Source organism: Mustelus asterias, chromosome 5 (assembly GCF_964213995.1).
Source record: "Mustelus asterias chromosome 5, sMusAst1.hap1.1, whole genome shotgun sequence".
Lineage (NCBI taxonomy): Eukaryota > Metazoa > Chordata > Chondrichthyes > Carcharhiniformes > Triakidae > Mustelus > Mustelus asterias.
In genome coordinates, this window is record NC_135805.1 from 18,699,895 (window position 1) to 18,722,986 (window position 23,092).

General features: G+C 43.6%; 1 protein-coding gene across 1 annotated transcript in view; it reads right to left on the bottom strand.

The window, feature by feature from the left end:
* The window catches only part of kif6 (kinesin family member 6), a 406,644-nt gene that overhangs the window by 295,398 nt on the left and 88,154 nt on the right, over nt 1–23,092 (bottom strand). The window contains exon 6 of the mRNA XM_078213528.1: nt 11,432–11,561. Coding sequence (XP_078069654.1) covers nt 11,432–11,561 — 130 coding nt within the window. The remainder of the gene's footprint in view (nt 1–11,431; nt 11,562–23,092) is intronic.

The window sequence follows — 23,092 nt, forward strand, 5'->3', positions numbered from 1 at the left end:
CTTTTCTTTCAAATTTCCTGTTTATCTCTACGAAACGACACTATTAACAATTTGTATTAATGCAGCCTTCCTCAAGTAGAAAACGTCTCAGGTCATTTCTCAAGGAAACAGAATCACAGACTGAAATAGGGAGGCTTTTCAGTCACAATGATAAAACACACTTTCCAAAATGTACCCATTATTGCTTTTAAACCCAATTTAAGCAATTTGCAAAGCATGTCTAGCAACTGCCCATCATTCCTCTTGGGAAAAGTTTGAGTGTGTGATAGTCTGGTTTACAGAAACCTGCTGAATTTCGAGTCCACGAGGTGGAAACAAAGTTGGGTCAATTAAAATCAACACTGGAACATTACATGGGTAAACAACTGTCTGAAAGTGGTTTGACATTCCAGCCCCTACATTACATCATGTCATACAAAAGAACATCAAACAAAAGTGTGCGGCTCAGGGGCCACAGTATGGGCTGACTGTGGTTTAAGATAGTAATTTGAAAAAAAAACAGCCAGACACAGGCAAAGATCCGACAAGATAACCAGAAAGTCTTCGGAACAGATGGGAGTCATTTTGTTAGCCTGGGAGACAAACAAAGACAAAATACTGCAGATGCTGGAAACCAGGAATATAAAAAGTGAATTCTAGAAATATTCAGCGGTTCAGGCTGCACCTGTGGAGAAAGAACCAGAGTTAATGATTCAGCTCAATGGCCTTTCATTGCAGCTGGAAGAAGTGAGTGATCAAACAGTTTGTACACAAGTGCAGAGCCAGGGGAAAAGGGCGGAGTGGAGTAGGGTGGGGGTAAATAAACAAGGGCAGGGTTGAAATCAGGCTTTTTTCTTATTCATCCATGGGACATGGGCATCGCTGGCTAGCCAGCATTTATTGCCCATCCCTCTTTGTCTGCGGCAGTTGAAAGTCAACCATATTGCTGTACCTCTGGAATCAGATGTAGGCCAGACCAGGTAAGGACGGCAGATTTCCTTCCCGAAAGTACATTAGTAAACCAGATGGGTTTTTCCGACAATCAACAATGGTTTCATGTTCTTCAGTAGATTCTTAACTCCAGATTTTTTTATTGAATTCAAATTCCGCCATCTGCCATGGCGGGATTCGAACTGGGGTCCCCAGAACATTAGCTGGAGTGCAGCATGATTATGTGTCAAAAGGGATGAGGGTGCAAAGCAAAAGGGAGTGACAATGAGGCAAGTAAATAATCAAAAGAGGTTCAGTAAGCCATAAATCATAGACTTGTAGAATCAGACAAATTTACAGCAAGGAAGGAAGCCATTCAACCTATCATTTACACACCAGCCACCAAGTAGCCATCCAGCCTAATCCCACTTTCCAGCCTTGGAGGTTGCAACACTTCAAATGCATTTCCAAGTACCTTTTAAATAGAGTCATAGAGTCATGGAGGTTTACAGCATGGAAACAGGCCCTTCGGCCCAACTTGTCCATGCTGCCCTTTTTTTTTAAACCCCTAGGCTAATCCCAATTGCCCGCATTTGGCCCATATCACTCTATACCCATCTTACCCATGTAACTGTCTAAATGCTTTTTAAAAGACAACATTGTACCAGCCTCTACTTCTACCTCTGGCAGCTTGTTCCAGAGACTCACCATTCTCTGTGTGAAAAAATTGCCCCTCTGGACACTTTTGTATCTCTCCCCTCTCACCTTAAACTCATGCCCTCTAGTTTTAGACTCCCCTACCTTTGGGAAAAGCTATTGACTATCTAGCTGATCTGTGCCCCTCATTATTTTATAGACCTCTATAAGTTCACCCCTCAGCCTCCTACGCTCCAGAGAAAAAAGTCCCAGTCTATCCAGCCTCTCCTTATAACTCAAATCATCAAGTCCCGGTAGCATCCTAGTAAATCTTTTCTGCACTCTTTCTAGTTTCATAATATCCTTTCTATAATAGGGTGACCAGAATTGGGCACAGTATTCCAAGTGTGGCCTTACCGATGTCTTGTACAACTCCTGTATTCGATGTCGCAACTCCTGTATTCAATGTGCTGGCCAATGAAACCAAGCATGCTGAATGTCTTCTTCATCACTCTGTCCACCTGTGACTCCACTTTCAAGGAGCTATGAACATGTACCCCTAGATCTCTTTGTTCAGTAACTCTTCCCAACGCCCTACCATTAACTGAGTAAGTCTTGCCCTGGTTCAATCTACCAAAATGCATCACCTCGCATTTCTCTAAATTAATCTCCATCTGCCATTCATCAGCCTATTGGCCCAATTGATCAAGATCCCGTTGCAATTGGAGATAACCTTCTTCACTGTCCACGGTGCCACCAATCTTGGTGTCATCTGCAAACTTACTAACCATGCTTCCCAAATTCTCATCCAAATCATTAATATAAATGACAAATAACAGTGGACCCAGCACTGATCCCTGAGGCACACCGCTGATCACAGGCCTCCAGTTTGAAAAACAACCCTCTACAACCACCCTCAAGAAGCCAATTTTGAATCCATTTAGATACCTCACCCTGGATCCCATGAGATTTAACCTTATGCAACAACCTACCATGCGGTACCTTGTCAAAGGCCTTGCTAAAGTCCATGTAGGCAACATCAACTGCACTGCCCTCATCTATCTTCTTGGTTACCCCTTCAAAAAACTTAATCAAATTTGTGAGACATGATTTATAGCCATGCTGACTGTCCCTAATCAGTCCTTGTGTTTCTAAATTCCTGTAGATCCTGTCTTTCAAAATATCTTTCAACAACTTACCCACCACAGATGTGAGGCTCACCGGCCTGTAGCTCCCTGCAGCCCTTTTTAAACAAAGGCACAACATTTGCCACCCTCCAATCTTCAGGCACCTCACCCGTGACTATCGATGATTCAAATATCTCTGCTTGGGGATCCACAATTTCCTCCCTAGACTCCCACAATGTCCTGGTACACACTTCATCAGGTCCTGGGGATTTATCTACCTTGATGCGCTTTAAGACTTCCAGCACCTCCTACTCTGTAACATGTACACTCCTCAAGACATCACTATTTATTTCCCCAAGTTCCCTCTCCATTGCTCAATCATTAACAGTGATTCATTGAAGATAGTTCCTGTTGAGGATTTGTCTTTACAACTCTTTCAGGCAGTGAGAGCCTGATCCCCTCTGGGTGGAAAGGTTTCCCCTAATGCCCTCTAATTCGGGCTGCTAACCCTGCTAGAAAGGCTGGGAATCAACATTAATCACCCTCCAAAGAAAGCCCTCCAGGAGATTTTAAACTGCAACATCACTGGCGAAGGGAGCAAGTGTGCAGACCAGACTTGCCAAGGCAGAGTTTGTTTTCTTGCACCTGTATTGGTTTGGTCTGCACTGTCTTTAATGCAGGTAACTGACTGCGTGTGCATGTGTGGGGGCTAGTGGCTGCATCTTCAATGCCCACCGAACGCTGAGACACTCCACTGGCTGGCGATATGACATGGCTGCTTCACTTCTGAGTGGAAAGTGTTACATTGTAGTTCTGCGGCTCTGATTGGGCCCTCCAGCCCAGGACTTTTAATGATCCGGGGCAGCTGGAACTGGGAGTTTGCAGGCAGGATCCTGAAGGACACAGGAAAGCCCAAAATAAGGGGAGGGAGTTTATCACCAGAGCAACATGCATTTCTCATTTTTAAAATTCATTTATGGGGTGTGGGCATCGCTGGCTAGGCCAGCATTTGTTGAGAAGGTGGTAGTGAGCTGCCTTCTTGAACCGCATAGTCCATGTCCAGTTAATAGTGGGAAATGCAGAAATGGCCGAGACACTAAATTAATGTTTTGCCCCAGTTTTCATGTGGAGGACATGAGTATTATCCCAATAGTAACAGAAAATGCAGAGGTTATAGAAAGAGAGGAATTTAGAACTATCATCATCACTAGGGGAAAAAGTACTGTGTAAACTATTGGAATTGAAGGCAGACAAGCCTCCAGAGCCTGATGGCCTACATCCTAGCATCTTAAAGGAAGTGGTGTCGGAGATAGTGGTTCCATTGGTTACAATATGGTTCAGTCGAAGTCAAGCTTGCAAAGTAGAACAGAGCTGCAGAGATCCCTGTATTGGGTGGAGTGGATCCCACTGATGCCTCCATTGAACAGTGGGTACAGTATGTTCAGCAATTAGAATATTTCTTCAAAGCAAGTGGAATAGAGGAGGAGGGAGAGAAGAGGGCGATATTATGAAGTGCATGTGGGACACAAACCTATAAGTTGATCCATAGTCTAAAGTCCCCGAACACATCCAATGCAAGCTCATTTGCAGAGATCGTGGATTTGGTAAAAGGGCACTGCCACCCAAGCCCTCCGTGATTTTGCAACTATTTAAATCAAATTCCATGGGGAGTGCCCCAGGGGAGACCATTGCAACTTACGTAGCAAGGCTTAAAAAATTGCGGAACATTGTAACTTGAGGACAACACTAAATGACGAGTCTGTGGAATAAATTTTGAGGCTATGCAGAGGAAGTTGCTGGCAGAAACTGAGATTAACTTTAAAAAGGCACTGGATATAGCTTTAATGATGGAGGGCGCTGAGAAAGGTGTCCAGGGACTTCAGAGTGCGCAGAATGGTATGGTCCACCAGTTAGGGTGGGAAGCTGCAAGCAGCCGTGATGCCAAAAGCAAAGATGCCAGTTTAAACTGAAAAACAAATACAGAAGCTGGTAGCAGTAGAAGATTCAGGAGAATGAGTCAAAAGCCTAGAATCATTACAGGGTGTTACAGGTGTGGGGGGAAACCCCTCCCCAGAGATTTGCAGACTGCTTTGTGTGCCTCAGGAAGGGCCTCTTAAGGCACAGATGTAAGAGTAAGAAGAGTCTGCCTGGTAGCGGTAGAGTGAACAGCTCAGCACCAGTACGTAAAGTGGATGATTTTCCTGTGGGTGAGTGGAACAGCTGGTCCTTAAATAATGCAAAGGCAGGCAAGGTAGCCCCCATCACAGTGGTGCTATTCGTCAATAAGACTATTGAGAATGGAAGTTAAGGTGGGAGCCTCTGCTACTGTAGCAGACCTACAAATATCTACGAGAAGGGCTCCAACTGCTAAAATTAAAGAACACCTTTACCAGACTGGCAACCTACACGGGGAAGGTTAAGATTGTGGGTATAAGTGAAACCCCCATGAGCTATCAGCAACAATCTGCTCAACTTCCGCTGGTCATGGGGTTTGGGCATGAACCAAGTCTAATGCGCCGTGGCTCCAAGAAATTAAACTCAACTGGTTGGAGATTTTCAGAATTAAGGAAGGAAACCTGCATGAAGTAATCCAGAAGTACCAGGACATTTTTCAAGATGAACTTGGAAAGATTAAAGACTTGAAGACATAAATTTACATAGGTCCAGAAGCTACTCCAAAGTTTTTCAGGGCTAGACCTGTGCCCGAGACTTTGTTGGAGGAAGTCAAAACTGAACTAAAAAGGCTAGAAGAACCGGGTATCATACAGCTGGTTCAGTTTGCAGAATGGGCAGCGCCCATAGTGCCTGTGGTGAAACCAGATAAAACAATTCACAACTATAAATTGTCAGTAAACCAGCTGGACAATAATCCTATCCCAAAGATCGAGGATTCATATGCAAGACTGGCTGGAAGATAGTCATATACAAAATAAGATATGAGCCACTAATATCAACAGTTGGAGTTGGATGGTGCTTCCAGAGGCTACGTTGACTATTAACACTCATAAAAGATTATATCAGTAAATATGCTTCCCTTTCAGTTTCTCATCATCTTGTAACATATTTCAAAGAACCATGGAAAGGTTATCACAGGACTTGCCACATGTTGAATATTTGGATGACGTATTGATTACTAATGTAACCAAAGAAGAACACTCAGCTAATCTAGAAGAAGTACTGAGAAGCTCCTCATAACTTTACACATTTCAATTAGGTCTCTCTTTAGCCCCCTCTGTTGCAAAGAAAACAACCCTGGCCTATCCAATCTTTCAAAGGACAATGAACAAAGAAAATTACAGCACAGGAACAGACCCTTCGGCCTCCAAGCCTGCACTGACCATGCTGCCCAACTGAACTAAAACCCCCTACCCTTCTGGGGACTATGTTCCTCTATTCCCATCCTATTCATGTATTTGTCAAGACGCCCTTAAAAGTCACTATCATATCTGCTTCCACTGTCTCCCCGGCAGTGAGTTCCAGGCACCCCACCCTCTGTGTAAAAAACCTGCCTCGTACATCATCTTTAAATCTTGCCCCTCGCACCTTAAACCTATGCCCCCTAATAATTGACTCTTCCATCCCGAGAGAAAGCTTCTGACTATCCACTCTGTCCATGCCCCTCATAATCTTGTAGACTTCTATCAGGAAATATCTAAAATTCATAACTCATAACTAAAATTCTCCAGTCTAGACACCATCCTTGTAATCTCCTCACTATCTTCTTAATCGCATCAATCATATGGTGTGGTAAATGGTAACAGCAGAGTCATTGCCAGCACGTGCTGACTCAAAAAATGAGAGAGGTTAGAATCTGAAATTACTGAACTCAGTGTTGATTCCAATGTTGATTGTACAATGAAAGGAATAAAAGAAAGAAGGTGCTGAACATAGGCAATGATTTTCTTAAATTAACCATTCTCATATCGCTTCAGCAAGAACCCTGACAATCCAAACTCAAAACTTGTGAGCAGATAGTTCAGTTTTATTAGTCACTATTTAAATAATCAGCAGCATTCAGTTGGCAAGGATCATTATTTAACATATTACTCAGCCTTTGTTTTGACATTCTACTCATGTTTAATTTGATGTGGAGATGTCAGTGTTGGACTTGGGTGGGCACAGTAAGAAGTCTCACAACACCAGGTTAAAGTCCAACAGGTTTATTTGGAATCACAAGCTTGCGGAGAGCTGCCCCTTCATCAGGTGAGTCACCTGATCAGGTCACTCACCTGATGAAGGAGTAGCGTTCCAAAAGCTCGCGATTCCAAATAAACCTGTTGGACTTTAACCTGGTGTTGTGAGACTTCTTACTTGGTTTAATTTGATTAATCTGGCAGCAGAAATTTTAAAAAGACACTCATCTCTATTTAAGCTGTTTTGTTCTGCCTCATATTAAACCACATTTTATGGTGGAGATAGAACCACCTGCATGTGCTTTTGACGGGAATGTGCAGGACAAGGGCAGACCACTGTAGTCCATCTGCCGACTTAGTCTCTCAGCGTTGTATGTTGGAGAATTAACACAAGGAAGCACGGAGGGTTAAAAATAACGGAGCTCCATTTACAGGGTGTTGTTCACTACAGGGCTGTTTCTTCGCTCTGGCAGTTTCCCCGCGCTAGCGACTTGTGACGTCACTCCCGGCGAATACATGAATATATTAATACACGGTGCTTAGTGCAGCAACCAAGAATCAGTATTAATACATTGCACTAGGAACTTCACAAGGCATTTTATATTTTGTCATCACTATTTTTCCCCAAACTCTTACCTAGCTCTCTCCTGAAGTTGATAGTACAATCAATCCCCATTGCCTCCCTTGACAGTCCATTCCATCCATTCACCCTCTTGCACTATGATGTGTGACTGTGCTGAAATATACTGATTATTATCTTGTCTTGTTCTCCATTGTAAACATTCCTAGCAATGCAACCTCTTCACTTAGAAGTCTAATCACAGCTGCCAATTAAGTAAATTTTTATTTCTTTCTCACAACTTACTAACCAGAAGTGTACACAATACCCCAGCTGAGCCACCGCTGGTGGTCCAATGTACAGAATAATTCCCTGAAATTTGTGTTCTATTCCTGCAGCAATGGAGCCCAAGATCCCATTTCCTCTCTTCACTGTTTCACACTATGTTGATTGTTACAGCAGTCCATCCCCCAGCATCCACATGTAACCCCTATCCTTGGTTACATGTGTAGAATAACTATTTAGCTTCTACAATCATTTCATTGGATGACACAGTGATTAGCACTGCTGCCTCACAGCTCCAGGGTCCCGGGTTCAATTCAGGCCTTGGGTGATTGTCTGTGTGGAGTTTGCACATTCTCCCCGTGTCTGCGTGGGTTTCCTCTGGGTGCTCCGGATTCCTCCCACACTCTGAAGACGTGCGAGTTGGCCATGTTAAATTGTCCCTTAGTGTCAGGGAGATTAGCAGGGTAAACACGCGGGGTTACCGGGATAGGGTGGGATTGTTGTAGGTGCCGGCCCGACGGACCAAATGACCTCCTTCTGCACTGTAGGGATTCTATGATTCTGTGACTGTTCTTTCTGAGTGAATCCCAATTGAGCATTTGATCAAATTGAATAACTTCTGACAATCAGCATCACAGCTCTCCAATCTTAACCAAGTGCTTGTGTACTTGATCGACCTACTCCCTCCAGTCCTGCATCATCTGCACATTTGTCCTGCAGCCAGGTCACTTTTTTGGTTACTCTGTGGGAATACTGAATGATTTTTCCACTCTCGTCGTGATTTCTCTAACCGAGGAGCTTCGATCCAAACTCACCACGTTAAAATGTAAGGCCTCAAGCCTTTGCTGTAATGCCGTTTTACATTCTGTTGCTATGCTAGGAGAGGTGCCATGAGGCAGATACACAGGTTTGGAAGCTTATATCTCTCCTACACACCATCTTACCATCTCACCATCAAAAGATGAGTCACTCCAGGCCAGTCTCATGATTGTCACAGAGCAGTTTTGGCAAAAATCGGAGTGGTTGCACAGCTTTGTGGCGGAAGCATGCATGACACAGAGAAGTCAAAGTAAGGTCAAGGAAAAACAAGAGTTGCTGAAATATGTATGTCTAGGTTTCAAAGCTATTGGGAGACAAACATGGATGTTGTAAAATAGCTTAGCTATTGATTATCCCACCCAAAACCACCCCCTCTAAAGTAAGTGTCAACCAGAGGATCAGTCTTTCCAATATCAGAAGTTGCATTATTGGGTTATGAATTAGGTAATAGGCACATTTAATCTCCCGCACTTAACCTGGATTTCTTCCTGAAACTGGTTACACATCTTTCTCTGCTTTGAACCCTTCAAAGTTAGCATCAATAGACGCAGAGCTCTATTAATAGAATATTTGTTTAAGTTTTAAGTTCATTTATTACTGTCATAAGTAGGCTTATATTACTGCAATGAAGTTACTGTGAAAATCCCCTAGTTGCCACACTCCGGCGCCTGTTCGGGTACACTGAGGGAGAATTTAGCACTGCCAATGCACCTAACCAGCACGTCTTTCAGACTGTAGGAGGAAACCAGAGCACCCGCAGGAACCCGATTCAGACGCGGGGAGAACGTGCAGAATCCACAAAGACAGTGACCTAAGCCGGGAATCGAACCCGGGTCCCTGGTGTTTTGAGGCAGCAGCACTAACCACTGTGCACTGGATAATAGACACCTTTAATCTCCTTGCACTTATCTGGATTTCTTCTTGAAAATGGTTACGCATCTTTCTCTACTTTAATCCTTTCAAAGTTAGCACTAATAGAGGCAGAACTGGAATACACTGCACCACACAGTGGAAGCAGAGAGGATGAATAACTCTTACAATATTTTCTCATCTCTTCCCCACACACCATACAAAGAAATTCGATACATGAGAGAGATCTACAGAGATACCCAGAGTTCTGTAATACATTTCATACAATGAATTTCATAGAAACCTGACCTAGCCCACGTCCCCGTTGAACACAGCTGTCTCTTAAGAGCAATACTGTCTGAGGTTTGGGAATAAGTTACTCATCTGCTCTGTCATCGATGTTATAAACAAAAAACAAAACGCTGCAGATGCTGGTAGTAATCAAATCAAAAACAGAAACTCATAAGGTCAGGCAGCATCTAAGGAGAGAAGTGGCAAGTAGATGTTTCAGTGTTGAAGCTTGGTCAGAATTAGAAGATATTACAGACGAACAGCACTTAAAAAAGGAACTGGACAAGGCAATGTAGTGAAACACCCAAGCACAATTGCATAAAGCGATAGTATGGCCTGTGAAGTGCTTCAAAGTAATATAAGATATTTAAATGGTAGAAGTGATGTTAGTGTGAGACAACAGGAGGTATAATTAGAGAAATTGTTCCAATTCATCTGAGAACTAAAAAATTTTTTAAAATATGAGGTTGTAGAATTAAGCAGAAATGAAGCAAAAAAAATGTGTAAAGCAGAACTGGCTACCTCCTCACTCAAGCACCAATCCTTTTACCCCCCCCTTCAAGAAATGGTAGTCCAACCATCCCACACTGGCAGCGCTGGCTGAACTTACTGTATTAATTATTAATACCTGACAGCTGCCAAGTGCCGAAGAGAAAGACAAGATGCCATTCCTTAATCTTATGCTGACAGGGAGGCAGTAGAAGTTACTTATTCAAATGCATATTAAATTGATTTCTTTCAGTAAATCACAGACCTGGAGTGGGGCATTTCACATGTGCTCCACTGGTTACACTTTACCCCTCACCTTTTGGTGCCAGAAATTTATGCTGTGTTCCTCAGTCCAAAGAGGGAGAGGTCAGAATTGGGCTGGGACCAAAAATTTCAGTGGGATTGGTCTCCCTGGAAAGACGGAGGCTGAGGGGCGACCTGATAGAAGTTTATAAAATTATGAGGGGTATTGATAGGGTGAACAGTTGGAAACTTTTTCCCAGGGCAGAAATGACAATTGCAAGGGGGCACAAGTTCAAGATAAAGGGGGAAAGGTTCAGTGGAGATGTGTGGGGGAAGTTTTTTACACAGAGGGTGGCGGTGGCCTGGAATGCACTGGCAAGTGAGGTGGTTGAGGCAGACACGTTGGTGACATTTAAGGCTTATCTGGATAGGTACATGAACAGACGGGGAATAGAGGGATACAGGCGGTTGGTCTGGATAGCACAACGTGATTGGCCCAGGCTTGGAGGGCCGAAGGGCCTGTTCATGTGCTGCACTGTTCTTTGAAATCACAGGGAGCTCAGAGCCATATTGCAAAGCAGTCAACTAATTGAAATTTGGTCTATTTGTATAACAAAGGCTGCACTGTGATCAGTATATATGTAGTATGCTGGAGGTTGCTGTTCATTTTTCTAGTCTTGCCGTCGCATTCACACCTGAAATATCAATGTGTATGTTCTCTCCACAGAACTTGTTGAGCGTTTCCAGCATTTCCCATTTCTACCACAACAGCAAGTGGCTAAGGGATGCAAAGGAAATTATGAAAATAAGGGGTTCTAGGAGAACAGGGAGAGGAAGATGTAGATAGATTCATTTGGCTTGTCCCAGTTTGAAAGTTTCAAACATTACTTTCTCTGTCAAATATCCAACCAGTTTTTTATGCTTTTTTCTTCCTCTAACTATACTCTGAATAAAGTAGTTAAGGTGGAACTACCTGCTCATTTTCAATCTTCCAAAGTTCAACCTGTGGCCCCATCCCATGGTTACAGAGTTTGTGATTACATCAGAAGCATTATTGGGGTTCATCGAAACTGGGTTTTACAAGTACCCACCTCTGCAATCATTCGGTTTGTATCTCCCAGGAAGAGTAAGTTGAGGGATTCTTCCTCATTGTTGGCCTGGTGAAGGGAGAGATTCCTCAGGTGAATGTGCTGGTCAGTATCTTCCATGATGGTCACCTTACTAATGGATGGAAACATATATTATCAAAAACAAAACAGTTTGTACACTTCAGATTAGAAACTGAAAGTTGTATCCCAATGATTCGGTTATTGATCATACCACTCTGGAATAACTTAAATTCATTAAGCTACAATAAACTTACTATTTCCAGTTATTTTGAAATTGGCTGATTCTGGGGATGGCGGAACTGATGTATGAGGAGAGGTTGACTAGGTTAAGATTGCTTTCGCTGGAGTTTAGATGGATGAGAAGGGATCTCATAAAGACTTATAAAATTCTAACAGGATTCGTCAGGGTAGATGCAGGGAAGATGGTGGGGGAGTCCAGAACCAGGGATCACATTCTGAGGATTCGGGGTAGGTCATTTAGGACGGAGATAAGGAGACATTTCTTCACCCAAAGAGTGGTGAGCCGGTGGAATTCATTATCACAGGAAGTAGTCGAAGCCAAAACATTGAATGCATTCAAGATGCGGCTGGATATAGCGCTTGAGGCAAACGGGATCAAAGGTTATGGAGAGAAAGCAGGATTAGGCTACTGAGTTGGACGATCAGCCATGATCGTGATGAATGGCGGAACAGACTCGAAGGGTCAAATGGCCTCCTCCTGCAAGGGGAAGGGTCTGGCAGATGGAGTACAATGTTGGTAAATGTGAGATCATCCATTTTGGAAGGAATAACAGCAAAATGGACTATTATTTAAATGGTAAAAAATTGCAGCATGCTGCTGTGCAGAGGGACCTGAGTGTACTTGTGTACTCAAGGAGTTGGTTTTCAGGTGCAGCAGGTAATTAAGAAAGCAAATGGAATTTTGTCCTTCATTGCTCGAGGGATGGAGTTTATAAACAGCGAGGTTATGTTGCAGCTGTACAAGGTGCTGGTGAGGCCACACCTGGAGTCCTGTGTATAGTATTGGTCTCCTTACTTGAGAAAGAATATACTGACACTGGAGGGAGTGCAGAGGAGATTCACTAGGTTGATTCCAGAGTTGAGAGGGTTGGCTTATGAGGAGAGACTGGGGCTATACTTATTGAAATTCAGAAGAATGAGGGGAGATCTGATAGAAATAAGATTATGAAGGGAATAGATAAGATGGAAGCGGGGAAGTTGTTTCCACTGACAGGTGAAACTAGAACCAGGGGGCATGGCCTCAAAATAAGGAGGAGCAGAGTTAGGACTGAGTTGAGGAGGAACTTCTTCACACAAAGGGTTGTGAATCTTTGGAATTCCCTGCCCAGTGAAGCAGTTGAGGCTACCTCATTGAATGCTTTTAAGGCAAGGATAGATAAATTTTTGAACAGTAAGGAAATTAAGGGTTATGGTGAGCGGGCGGGTAAGTGGAGCTGAGTCCACAAAAAGATCAGCCATTATTGAATGGCGGAGCAGGCTCGAGGGGCCAGATGGCATACTCTTGCTCCTAGTTCTTACGTGCTTACGTTCTTATGCTCCTATCTTCTATGTTTCTATGAATGGAGAAATCTCAGGAACTGAGAGTCAGAGAACGCAGGTTGAGGCTCCAAAAATCAAATTGAGCAATTCAACATTTTTTTAAAAATTGTTCTAATAAGTTTATACTTTCTAGTTCTGTATACTTACAAGTATTAAAATGTATTTTATACGCATGATGGTGAAGGAACATAAAACATAGAAAATAGGAGCAGGAGTAGGCTGTTTGGCGTTCTGAACCTGCTCTGACATTCATTATGACCATGGCTGATCATCCGACTCAACAGCCTGATCCCCCATTCCCCTCATATCCTTTGATTCCCTTCACCCCAAGAGCTATATCCAACTGCTTCTTGAAAACATAAAGGGTGGGTCTTTCCTCCCCCTCCATGGTGCATTTCATGGCAATGGGAGCTGGTGTACTGCTCGCTGGCGGCGGGATCTTATGGTCCCACCGTTGTCAACGGGGTTTCCCACTGAAAACACCTCTCATCACCGGGAATCCCACGGCAAGGGTGGTGCCATCAGCGGGACCCACCGGCATAAACACCAGCAAGATTTTGACGACAATGTTTTGGCCTCAACTGCTTCCTGTAGTAGTGAATTCCATAAGCTGACCACTCTCTGGGTGAAAAAATGTCTCATCTCAGTCCTAAAAGCTTTATCCCTTATCCATGGTGGCACAGTGGGTTAGCACTGCTGCCTCACAGTGCCAGGGACCCGGGTTTGATTCCCGGCTTGGGTCACTGTACGGAGTCTGCACGTTCTCCCTGTGTCTGCATGGGTTTCCTCCGGGTGCGCCGGTTTCCTCCCACAGTTTGAAAATTCTCCCTCAGTGTACCTGAACAGGTGCCGGAGTGTGGCGACTAGGGGATTTTCACAGTAATTTCATTGCAGTGTTAATGTAAACATACTTGTGACACTAATAAATCAACTTTAAACTCAGACTATGACCCCCTTGGTTCTGGACACTCCCACCATCGGGAACATCCTTCCTGCATCGACCCTGTCTAGTCCTGTTAGAATATTATAGATTTCTATGAGATTCCCCCTCCCTCATTCTTCTGAATTCCAGCGAATATAATCCTACCCGACTAAACCTATCCTCATTCATCAGTCCTGACACCCCAGGAATTAGTCTGGTAAACCTACGCTGGACTCCCTCTATAACAAGAATATCTTTCCTCAGATAAGGAGACCAAAACTGCACACAACATTCAGGCGTGCTTTCACCAAGGCCCTATGTAATTGCAGCAAAACATCCCTCCTCCTGCGAATTCTCTAGCTATGAAGGCCAACATGCCATTTGCCTTCATTACCGTCCACTACACTTGCATGTTTAAATGCTGGGTGACAAAGCCAGAATCATTCCTGGTCTTCAGGCTGAAAGTGTTGCATTGCACAGAGGCAACGAGGTTCGATCAAGATTAAGCAGAGTACTGGAGCACATCTCTTCTGCACGGTTGTTCTTTTCCAGAGATTCAAACACATAACCTAGGTTGGTGATTCAGTGCAGTACTGAGGAATGCTGCATTGTCAGAGGTCCCATCCGCAGGGTCAAATAATAAATCAAGGCCTCACCTACTCTCTGGTGCATGTGAAAGATCCCATGACTTTATCTGAAGAAGTGCAAGTTATTTCTCCTGGCCAATATTTATCATTTAACCAACACCACTAAAATAATTTATTTTGGCTTTTGCTGTAGTTTGTGGGATCTTGCTGGGTGCAGATTGTCACATTGCCCTCACTAAAACAGTACCTACACTTTAAAAGTACATAATTAGCTCTGACATATCTTGGGACATCCAGAGGTGTGAAATGTATTTTATAAATGCAGATCGTTTCTTCTGGAGAGACTGTATAGACTGGGACATTTTTCCTCTGGAGCATAAGAGACTTAGGGGTGATCTTATAGAGGTCTATAAAATAACGAGGGGTATAGATCAGCTAGATAGTCAACATCTTTTCCCAAAGGTAGGGGAGTCTAAAACTAGAGGGCATAGGTTTAAGGTGAGAGGGGAGAGATACAAAAGGGTCCAGAGGGGCAATCTTTTCACACAGAGGGTGGTGAGTGTCTGGAACAAGCTGCCAGAGGCAGTAGTCAAGGCGGGTACAATTTTGTCTTTTATAAAGCATTTAGACAGTTACATGGGTAGAATCGGTATAGAGGAATATGGGCCAAATGCAGGCAATTGGGGCTAGCTTGGTGGTTAAAAAAGGGGCAGCATGCATAAGTTGGGCTGAAGGGCCTGTTTCTATGCTATAAACCTCCATGAATCTATGACCTATAAAACCAAACTGTCTCTTTTTTTGTGGCTTTGTTTACCTGCCTACATATTGTCAAGAAATTATACTGCTGTGTATTAAGTTACAAGTATTATTTTTAGTATATCCATGGAATACTGCCAAAACAAAACAATTTTATTATTTCGCACCTCATCTTGGCAAGTGTCTCCTCAAATCATTTCACAACGCTGTGTTTGAAAGTTGCTGAATTCACATCTCACTCCAGGACTTGAGAACAGGGTCTATGTTGACACTTCAGTGTCGTTCTGAATGAGTGCTTCAGCTGAGGCTTCTTGTGGTGATGCAGCCAAACATACTTTATCCCATGGGACTCTCTGAAGAAGAGCGAAGACTTTTCCTCATATCCTGGTTAGTATTAGTTCCTTAGCCAACACCACCAAAGATAGAACAATTGGTCAGCTATGGCTCAGTTGGTAGCATCTCATCTCTGAATCACAAAATTCCAGGTTCAAATCCTGGAACCAGTCCAGGCTAACACTCTAGTGCAGTACTGATGATGGTGAAGACATTTTCGTCCAAGAGGAACACTGAGATATTGGACGGGATAATCGTAAAGAGAGAGTAGGTACTCAAAGGGTTGGAATCCTCGAATCCCAGCACAAAAGTTAATAAGTTACCAGAGCCAGATGGATTGTTTCCAAAGCTGCTGAAGGAGGTCAGGCTGGAGATAGCAGGTGCAGTGAGGACACTTTTCCAATCCTCACGAGATACAGGGGAGGTGCCGGAGGACTGGCGAAATGTAAATGCAGTTCCATTGTTTAAAATGGGATCAAAAGAAATGCCAAACTATTATCGGCCAGTTAGTCTTGCATCACTGGTCGGCAAATTAGTGGAATCAATCCTGAGATAGGATTAGCTGTCATATAGAAAGTGGGCACGATTGAGAAATTTGCAGATGACACAAAGATTGGCTGAGTAGTGGATGGTGTAGAGGATTGCTATAATCTCCAAAACGATATAGATAGGTTGGTGGAGTGGGCAGTAAAGTGGCTGCTGGATTTTAACATAGAGAAAAGTGAGGTCATGCATTTAGGGAGGTCAAACAGCTATGGGAAATACACAATAAATGGGAATATTTTAAGAGGGGTAGATGAAGTGAGAGATCTTAGATGCAAGTACCCAGATCCCGAAAGGCAGCAGTTCAAGTAGACAAGGTTGTAAAGAAGGCATATGGAATGTTCTCCTTCATTGGCAGAGATGGGGCGGCACGGTGGCACAATGGTTAGCACTGCTGCCTCACAGCGCCGGGGACACGGGTTTGATTCCCAGCTTTGGTCACTGTCCGTGCGGAGTCTGCACATTCTCCCCATGTCTGTGTGGGTTTCCTCCAGGTGCCCCGATTTCCTCCAACACTCCAAAGATGTGCGAGTTAGGTGGATTGGCCATGCTAAATTGCCCCTTAGTGTCAGGGGGATTAGCAGGGTAAATATATGAGGTTACAGGGATAGGGACTGGGTGGGATCGTTGTTGGTGCAGGCTCGATGGGCCGAATGGTCTCCTTCGGCACTGTAGGGATTCTATGATTCTATGACATAGAATATGAAAGTAAGGATAAAAATATATAAAACACTGGTAAGGCCACAACTGGAGTATGATATGTAGTTCTGGTCACCACAATACAGGATTGCTCTGGAGAGCGTGCAGAGAAGCTTTGCAGGACTAGAAAAGTGTAGCTATGAGGAGAGATTTGACAGGTTGGGGATATTTCCTTGGAACAAAGAAGGTTAAGGGGTGATTTGATTGAGGTGTACAAAATTATGTGGGGAAGAGAGAGAGTGAACAGGATAAAATTGTTTCCCTTGGCGGAGAATTCTAGAATCAGGGGACAAAGATTCAAGATAAACTGCAGAAGGTGTAGAGAGGACATGAGGAAGAACTCTTTTAGGCAGAGAGTAATGGGTGTCTGGAATTCGTTGCCGAGTTGGTGGTGGAGACAGAGACCCTAGACTCTTTTAGAAGTACCTGGATCTGCACCTTAAGTGCTGTAAGCTATAGAGCTTTGGGCCCTGTGCAGGAAGGTGGGATTAGAAACGGCACATGGGTGTCCTCGGGCTGGCATGGACAAGGTGGGCCAAGTGGCCTCCTTTAGTGCTGTAACTTTTCTATGGTTCTATGAAGGAGTGCCACATTATCAGCAACGCTGACCTTCAAATGAGACATTAAGCAGAGGCTCCATCGGCCTGCTCAGGTGGATGTAAAAATCCCATGGCACTATTCTGAAAGTAAGGAGTCTAACAACACCAGGTTAAAGTCCAACAGGTTTATTTGGTAGCAAACGCCACTAGCTTTCGGAGCCGCTGCTCCTTCGTCAGATGGAGTGGAAATCTGCTCTCAAACAGGGCACAGAGACCGTCTCTGTGCCCTGTTTGAGAGCAGATTTCCACTCCATCTGACTAAGGAGCAGCGCTCCGAAAGCTAGTGGCGTTTGCTACCAAATAAACCTGTCGGACTTTAACCTGGTGTTGTTAGACTCCTTACTGTGTTTACCCCAGTCCAACGCCAGCATTTCCACATCATGACTATTCTGAAAGAACAGGGGAGTCTTCCTAGTGTCTTGGCCAATACTTATCCCTCAATCAACATCATAAAGACAAATTATCTGGTCATTATCACATTTTGTAGGAGTTTGCTATCCTCAAAGTGGTTGCTGAATTTCCGACATTTGAACATGCTTCAAAAGTGCTTAATTGGCTTTAAAACACTTTGAGATATATGGTGGCCATGAAAAGTGCTACAAAAATGCAAACCTTTATTTTTTTGCTTTCATTCATCTCATTTGCAGATTGTGGACCTTTGCTATGTGCAAGTAGGAGGCGACGACCTCGTGGTATTATCACTAGATTATTAATCCAGAAATTCACCTAATGTTCTGGGGACCCGCATTTGGATCCCGCCAAGGCAGGTGGTGGAATTTGAATTCAATGAAAAAAATCTGGAATTTAGAATCTAATGATGACCATGAAATCATTGTCGATTATCGGAAAAACCCATCTAGTTCACTAATGTTCTTTAGGGAAGGAAATCTGCAGTCCTTACCCAGTCTGGTGTACATGTGACTCCAGAGCCACAGCAATGTGGTTGACTCTCAACTGCCCTCAGGCAACTAAGGATGGGCAATAAATGCTGGCCAACCAGCGACACCCATGTCCCACGAATAAAAAAAAAATCAGCTCATGTGTTATCCATTTTTCAAAGAGTTGGATATGAAAGACACATAGAATCATAGAATTTTACAGTGCAGAAGAAGGCCATTCAGCCTATCGAGTCTGCACCAACCACAATCCCACCCAGGCCCTATCACCATAACTCCATGCGTTTATCCTAGTTAGTCCCCCTGACACTAAGGGGCAATTTAACATGGCCAATCCGCCTAACCCGCACATCTTTGGACTGTGGGAGGAAACCAAAGCACCCGGAGGAAACCCATGTAGACACGGAGAGAATGTGCAGACTTCACACAGACAGTGATCCAAGCCGGGAATCGAACCGGGGTTTCTGGCGCTGTGAGGCAGCAGTGCTAACCACTGTGCCAGTGTGCAAAAAGATATGATATAAATGCGATTTCTTCATTCTAGTTACTTTCCTGGTAGCTGTTGATTGAATCTTTTTACTCTTGGTTAGTAGTTGTCGTAGCTGGCTGCTGTTTGTTCTTGGAAATAACCCTACTCTCTCATTTGCAATCTGTTGTTCTTTTATATGATTTTTATGTCAGTCTTGTAGGGTGCGATATCCACTTTGCGCACGTACTCCTTTCAGGCATGACATTTGCTAAGTGCGACAGAAACGGGCAAGGTCGCAGATGGATAGATTATCCACAATGTGTAACAAATGAAAACGTCAGACCAGGAATGTCCCTCGCGGCTGACACAGTTTACCTCAAATCGAGGCAACACCATGATAACATTCATGACCGGCAGTCAAACGGCAGATGGAATGCAATTTACTTTATATAATCTGACACTTCTAAATGATAACAGAATGAAGCACAGCAATTCCTCAGGAGTTATGATGTGGAGATGCTGGTGTTGGACTGGGATGGGCACAGTAAGAAGTCTCACAACACCAAGTTAAAGTCTAACAGGTTTATTTGGAGTCACAAACTTTCGGAGCGCTCCTCCAACATCAGAAGTTATACTATTCAATCCTGACTGTTGATTTTCACGCTACAAGCACTTGCAATTTGCAGCTTTGATAGAGCTGAAGATTTCTGCTTGTGGGTGAGGAATAAGACATTCTACTAGAGCAGCAGACTGTAGCTCAGTCATGCTGGGTCACAAAGTCTAGCAGGCTGTGGATTCACAGCTGTTATTCCAAACCCGATCATGTTCCTTATCTTGAAGCAGCCGAAAACAGCAGGCTTTCATAAAAGAAATTGGAAGTTAATGGTCAAATCACCATGGGCTGCCTCCGTGCACAGTTATGGGATGGGGCAGATCTATGGCAAATGCAAATCAACAGAGATAGATGAGGTACCATTTGGGAAAAATAGAGAAAGTGAAAATATATCAAAAGGTAAAATTCTTAATATAGAGGAACAGAGATTTGGGAGTGAAGATCCTTAATGTTTCATTTGAAGGTCAGCACTGCTGACAATGTGGCACTCCTTCATCAAACCATAGAAAGGTTACAGCACAAAAAGAAGGCCACTTGGCCCAAATTGTCCATACCAGTCTGAGGACACCCAGCAAAGCTGAAGATAAATAAAGATACATACATGCAATGCTGGTTTAATGAGGCACAAAATAAAAGTAAGTGGGTATTTTCCCCTCATGAACACCCAATGGCAGGTCATCATTCCCGCTGACCCTTTGAAGGACCAGGCTGTGCAGTGCACAGCTGGCCATGATGATATGGGACAACATCTTCAGAGAGCATTTGTAGAACCCCATCTGAACAGTCTAAACATCACAAGCGCATCTTCAGAATGCCAATGGTTTTCTCTATGATGGGGCTTGTCACAGAATGCACTGGTTGTATCTCTCCCACACAGGTGTCATTGGCCAAGTCTCCTACGAGTACCTAGCTGACAACCCTGTAAGAACTACAGGCCCTTGAAGATATGCGGCACCTGGGAGTGACTCAGGATACTGTAATCGTGGGAACCTGAACAAACTTGCATGATTTATAGGGATCACACACCAGCTGTACGCTGAGAGGTGGAACCCTTTCCTGCTGATGAAGATCACTGGCTGCTGCTCTTAAAGCAATGTATGGCAGCCTGCACTCATGGGAAGCCAAAGATCACAGCAAATCCCAGAAATCTATAGGCCGGCTGGCTTCATCCATTGTGAACTGGACATGATGATGCGCTTTACTGCAAAGAGCATTCATAACATCCATTATACATTTATGTGTGGAGGAATGAGATATGCCACATAGGTCCCCCTGCGGATCACTGGAACGAGCCTCTTACAAATAAATGGAGTGGGGCCACACCTTTACAGCCAGATCTTCCATGCAAAATGTACCAGATGTGAGCCACCACATCCCCTGACAACATAGGGCGTCTGCAACACTCTCACACCTTTAGTCACACCAGCTGCCTCATTGGGATGGGTCTCACCTCCTTAGCTGTGCTAGACAACCTCACAGCAGTCCCTCTGGGTACAGTGCAGCACTGCCTGTGCCCCACAACAGTCTCTCTGGCTACAGTGCTTTTATCCGGTTGTAAATCAGACCAGTGTAATCAGCCGCTGACATGGCATCAAATTAGGAGGGAGAAAATCATTCCAGCAAGTTGTGAATTTAACGAGTAGACATGACATGCCAATGCATGTCAATGAGACTCTCAACATGAATCAGCAGGATAGCTGATCTGCCATTAGTTGTACATGAAAGTTCTGAAGAGAAAATTCACACTTATTTTCCCAAAGCGGATATCGACTTTTAGCCTCACACCCAATTTTGCAATCCTGCCCACCAAGATTCCCGCCATTGGCGTCAGTGGAAAATTCTGCCCATTGCATGCAATTTTGACACATTTGGAAAACTAGGGCAGGATTCACCAACACAGGAACAGGAAGATCTAATAGGTGTCCAAATTTATCAATGGGTTTGAAAAGTTAATATGTATGGAAAGACTATTTCCTTTGATCAGTGTAAGTCAATGAAAAATACAAATTGTCCATGGCGGAGAATTCTAGAACGAGGGGACATAGATTCTAGATAAGTGGCAGAAGGTGTAGCAGGGATATGAGCAAGAATTTTTTTTACGCAAATAGTAGTTGTCTGAAATTCACTGCCTGAGTTGGCGGTGGAGGCAGAGACTCTTTAAAAAGTACGTGGATCTGCACCTTAAGTGCTGTAAGCTACAGGGCTATAGACTGGGTGCAGGAAGGTGAGATTAGAAAAGACACCTGGGTGTCCTTGGGCTGGCATGGGCAAGATGGGCCAAATAGCCTCCTTCTGTGCTGTAACTTTTCTATGGTTCTATGTGTTGAAAAAAAGGTTTGAAGAATTTTTTTTACCCAACATTGATTATTGGAATTTTTTTTACGGTGGCAATTGAACCTGTGTCAAACACAATATTCAGGAGTGAGTTAGATGAGCACTTTGGGAAGAAAAACAAAGGATGTAAGGAAAAAAATTATTTTTCCCTACAGAAAGAAAGCATGGAAATGGGATCAAAGTGAACAGCTTTTGGTAAGAAAAAAGTCTGTTGGGTATTTCCTATTTATCTTATCTCAACTATTGAATTTAAAATTGGAGTAAGCAGAACATAAATTGAAAGAATAAATTTGTAAGCACAAGCAAGACTAGAGGCATTATTTTTTCAAAAGTAAGAAATTTATGAATTAGTTAATTAAACCACAATGGGCAGGTGACGTGTTGCAACTGAGTACGTGGGAACTAGTGGACACCAGTGCAATCCAGGGCAAACATATCTGCATTAAGCATATGTGGCTCAAGGAGCTTTAGCTCAAAGTCAATGAGCTGGAGGCTGAGCTATGGACACTGTGCTGTATTAAGGAAGGGGGAAAATTGTCCAGACCTTTTATTCTACAGTTTAATTTGGTCCATGGTCAGGAACAGAAGGGTGCAACTGTGAATGAAATATGCATGGGGCTCAAGAAGGTAGAAGTGAAGGAGTCTTTGCAATTATTCAACAGGTTCGACGTTCTTTCAGCTAGCATGGATGAGGGCAAGAGCTAAAGGGGGGGGGGATGAGAAAATTAACCATGGCACGGCAGTACAGAAAGTCATTCAAGCGGAGGTGGGGTGGAATAAATAGGAATGTAACCGCATTAGAGGTCAGCATAGTCAGTGGTATAGGCACAGATCACTGTAGCTAATTGAGTATAATCTGGCAGATGCAGTATAATGTGGGAAATTGTGAATTTGCCCACTTTGGCAGGAAAAATAGAAAAGCAGTATATTCTTTGAACGGAGAGAGATTGTAGAACTCAACAGGACAGAGTCCTGGTGCAAGAATTACAAAAAGGTTGGTGTGCAGGCGCTGAAAGTGGCTAGGAAGGCAAAAGGAATGCAGGCATTTATTGCGTGGGAAATGGAATATAAATGTGGCAATGTTTTGTTGCAGTTGTACAGGGCGTTGGTGAGACCATAACTAGAGTTGTGTACAGTTTTGGCCTCCTTGCCTGAGGAAGGATATAACTGTATTGGAAGTTCAGAGAAGATTCACTGGGATGGATGAGGATAAGTTGAACAGGTTGAGCTTATAAGCATTGGGGTTTAGAAGTATGAGGGGTGATTTGATTGAAAAACCTAAAATCCTGAGGTGACTTCTGGGTGGACGGTGGGAGGATGTTTTCCCTTGTG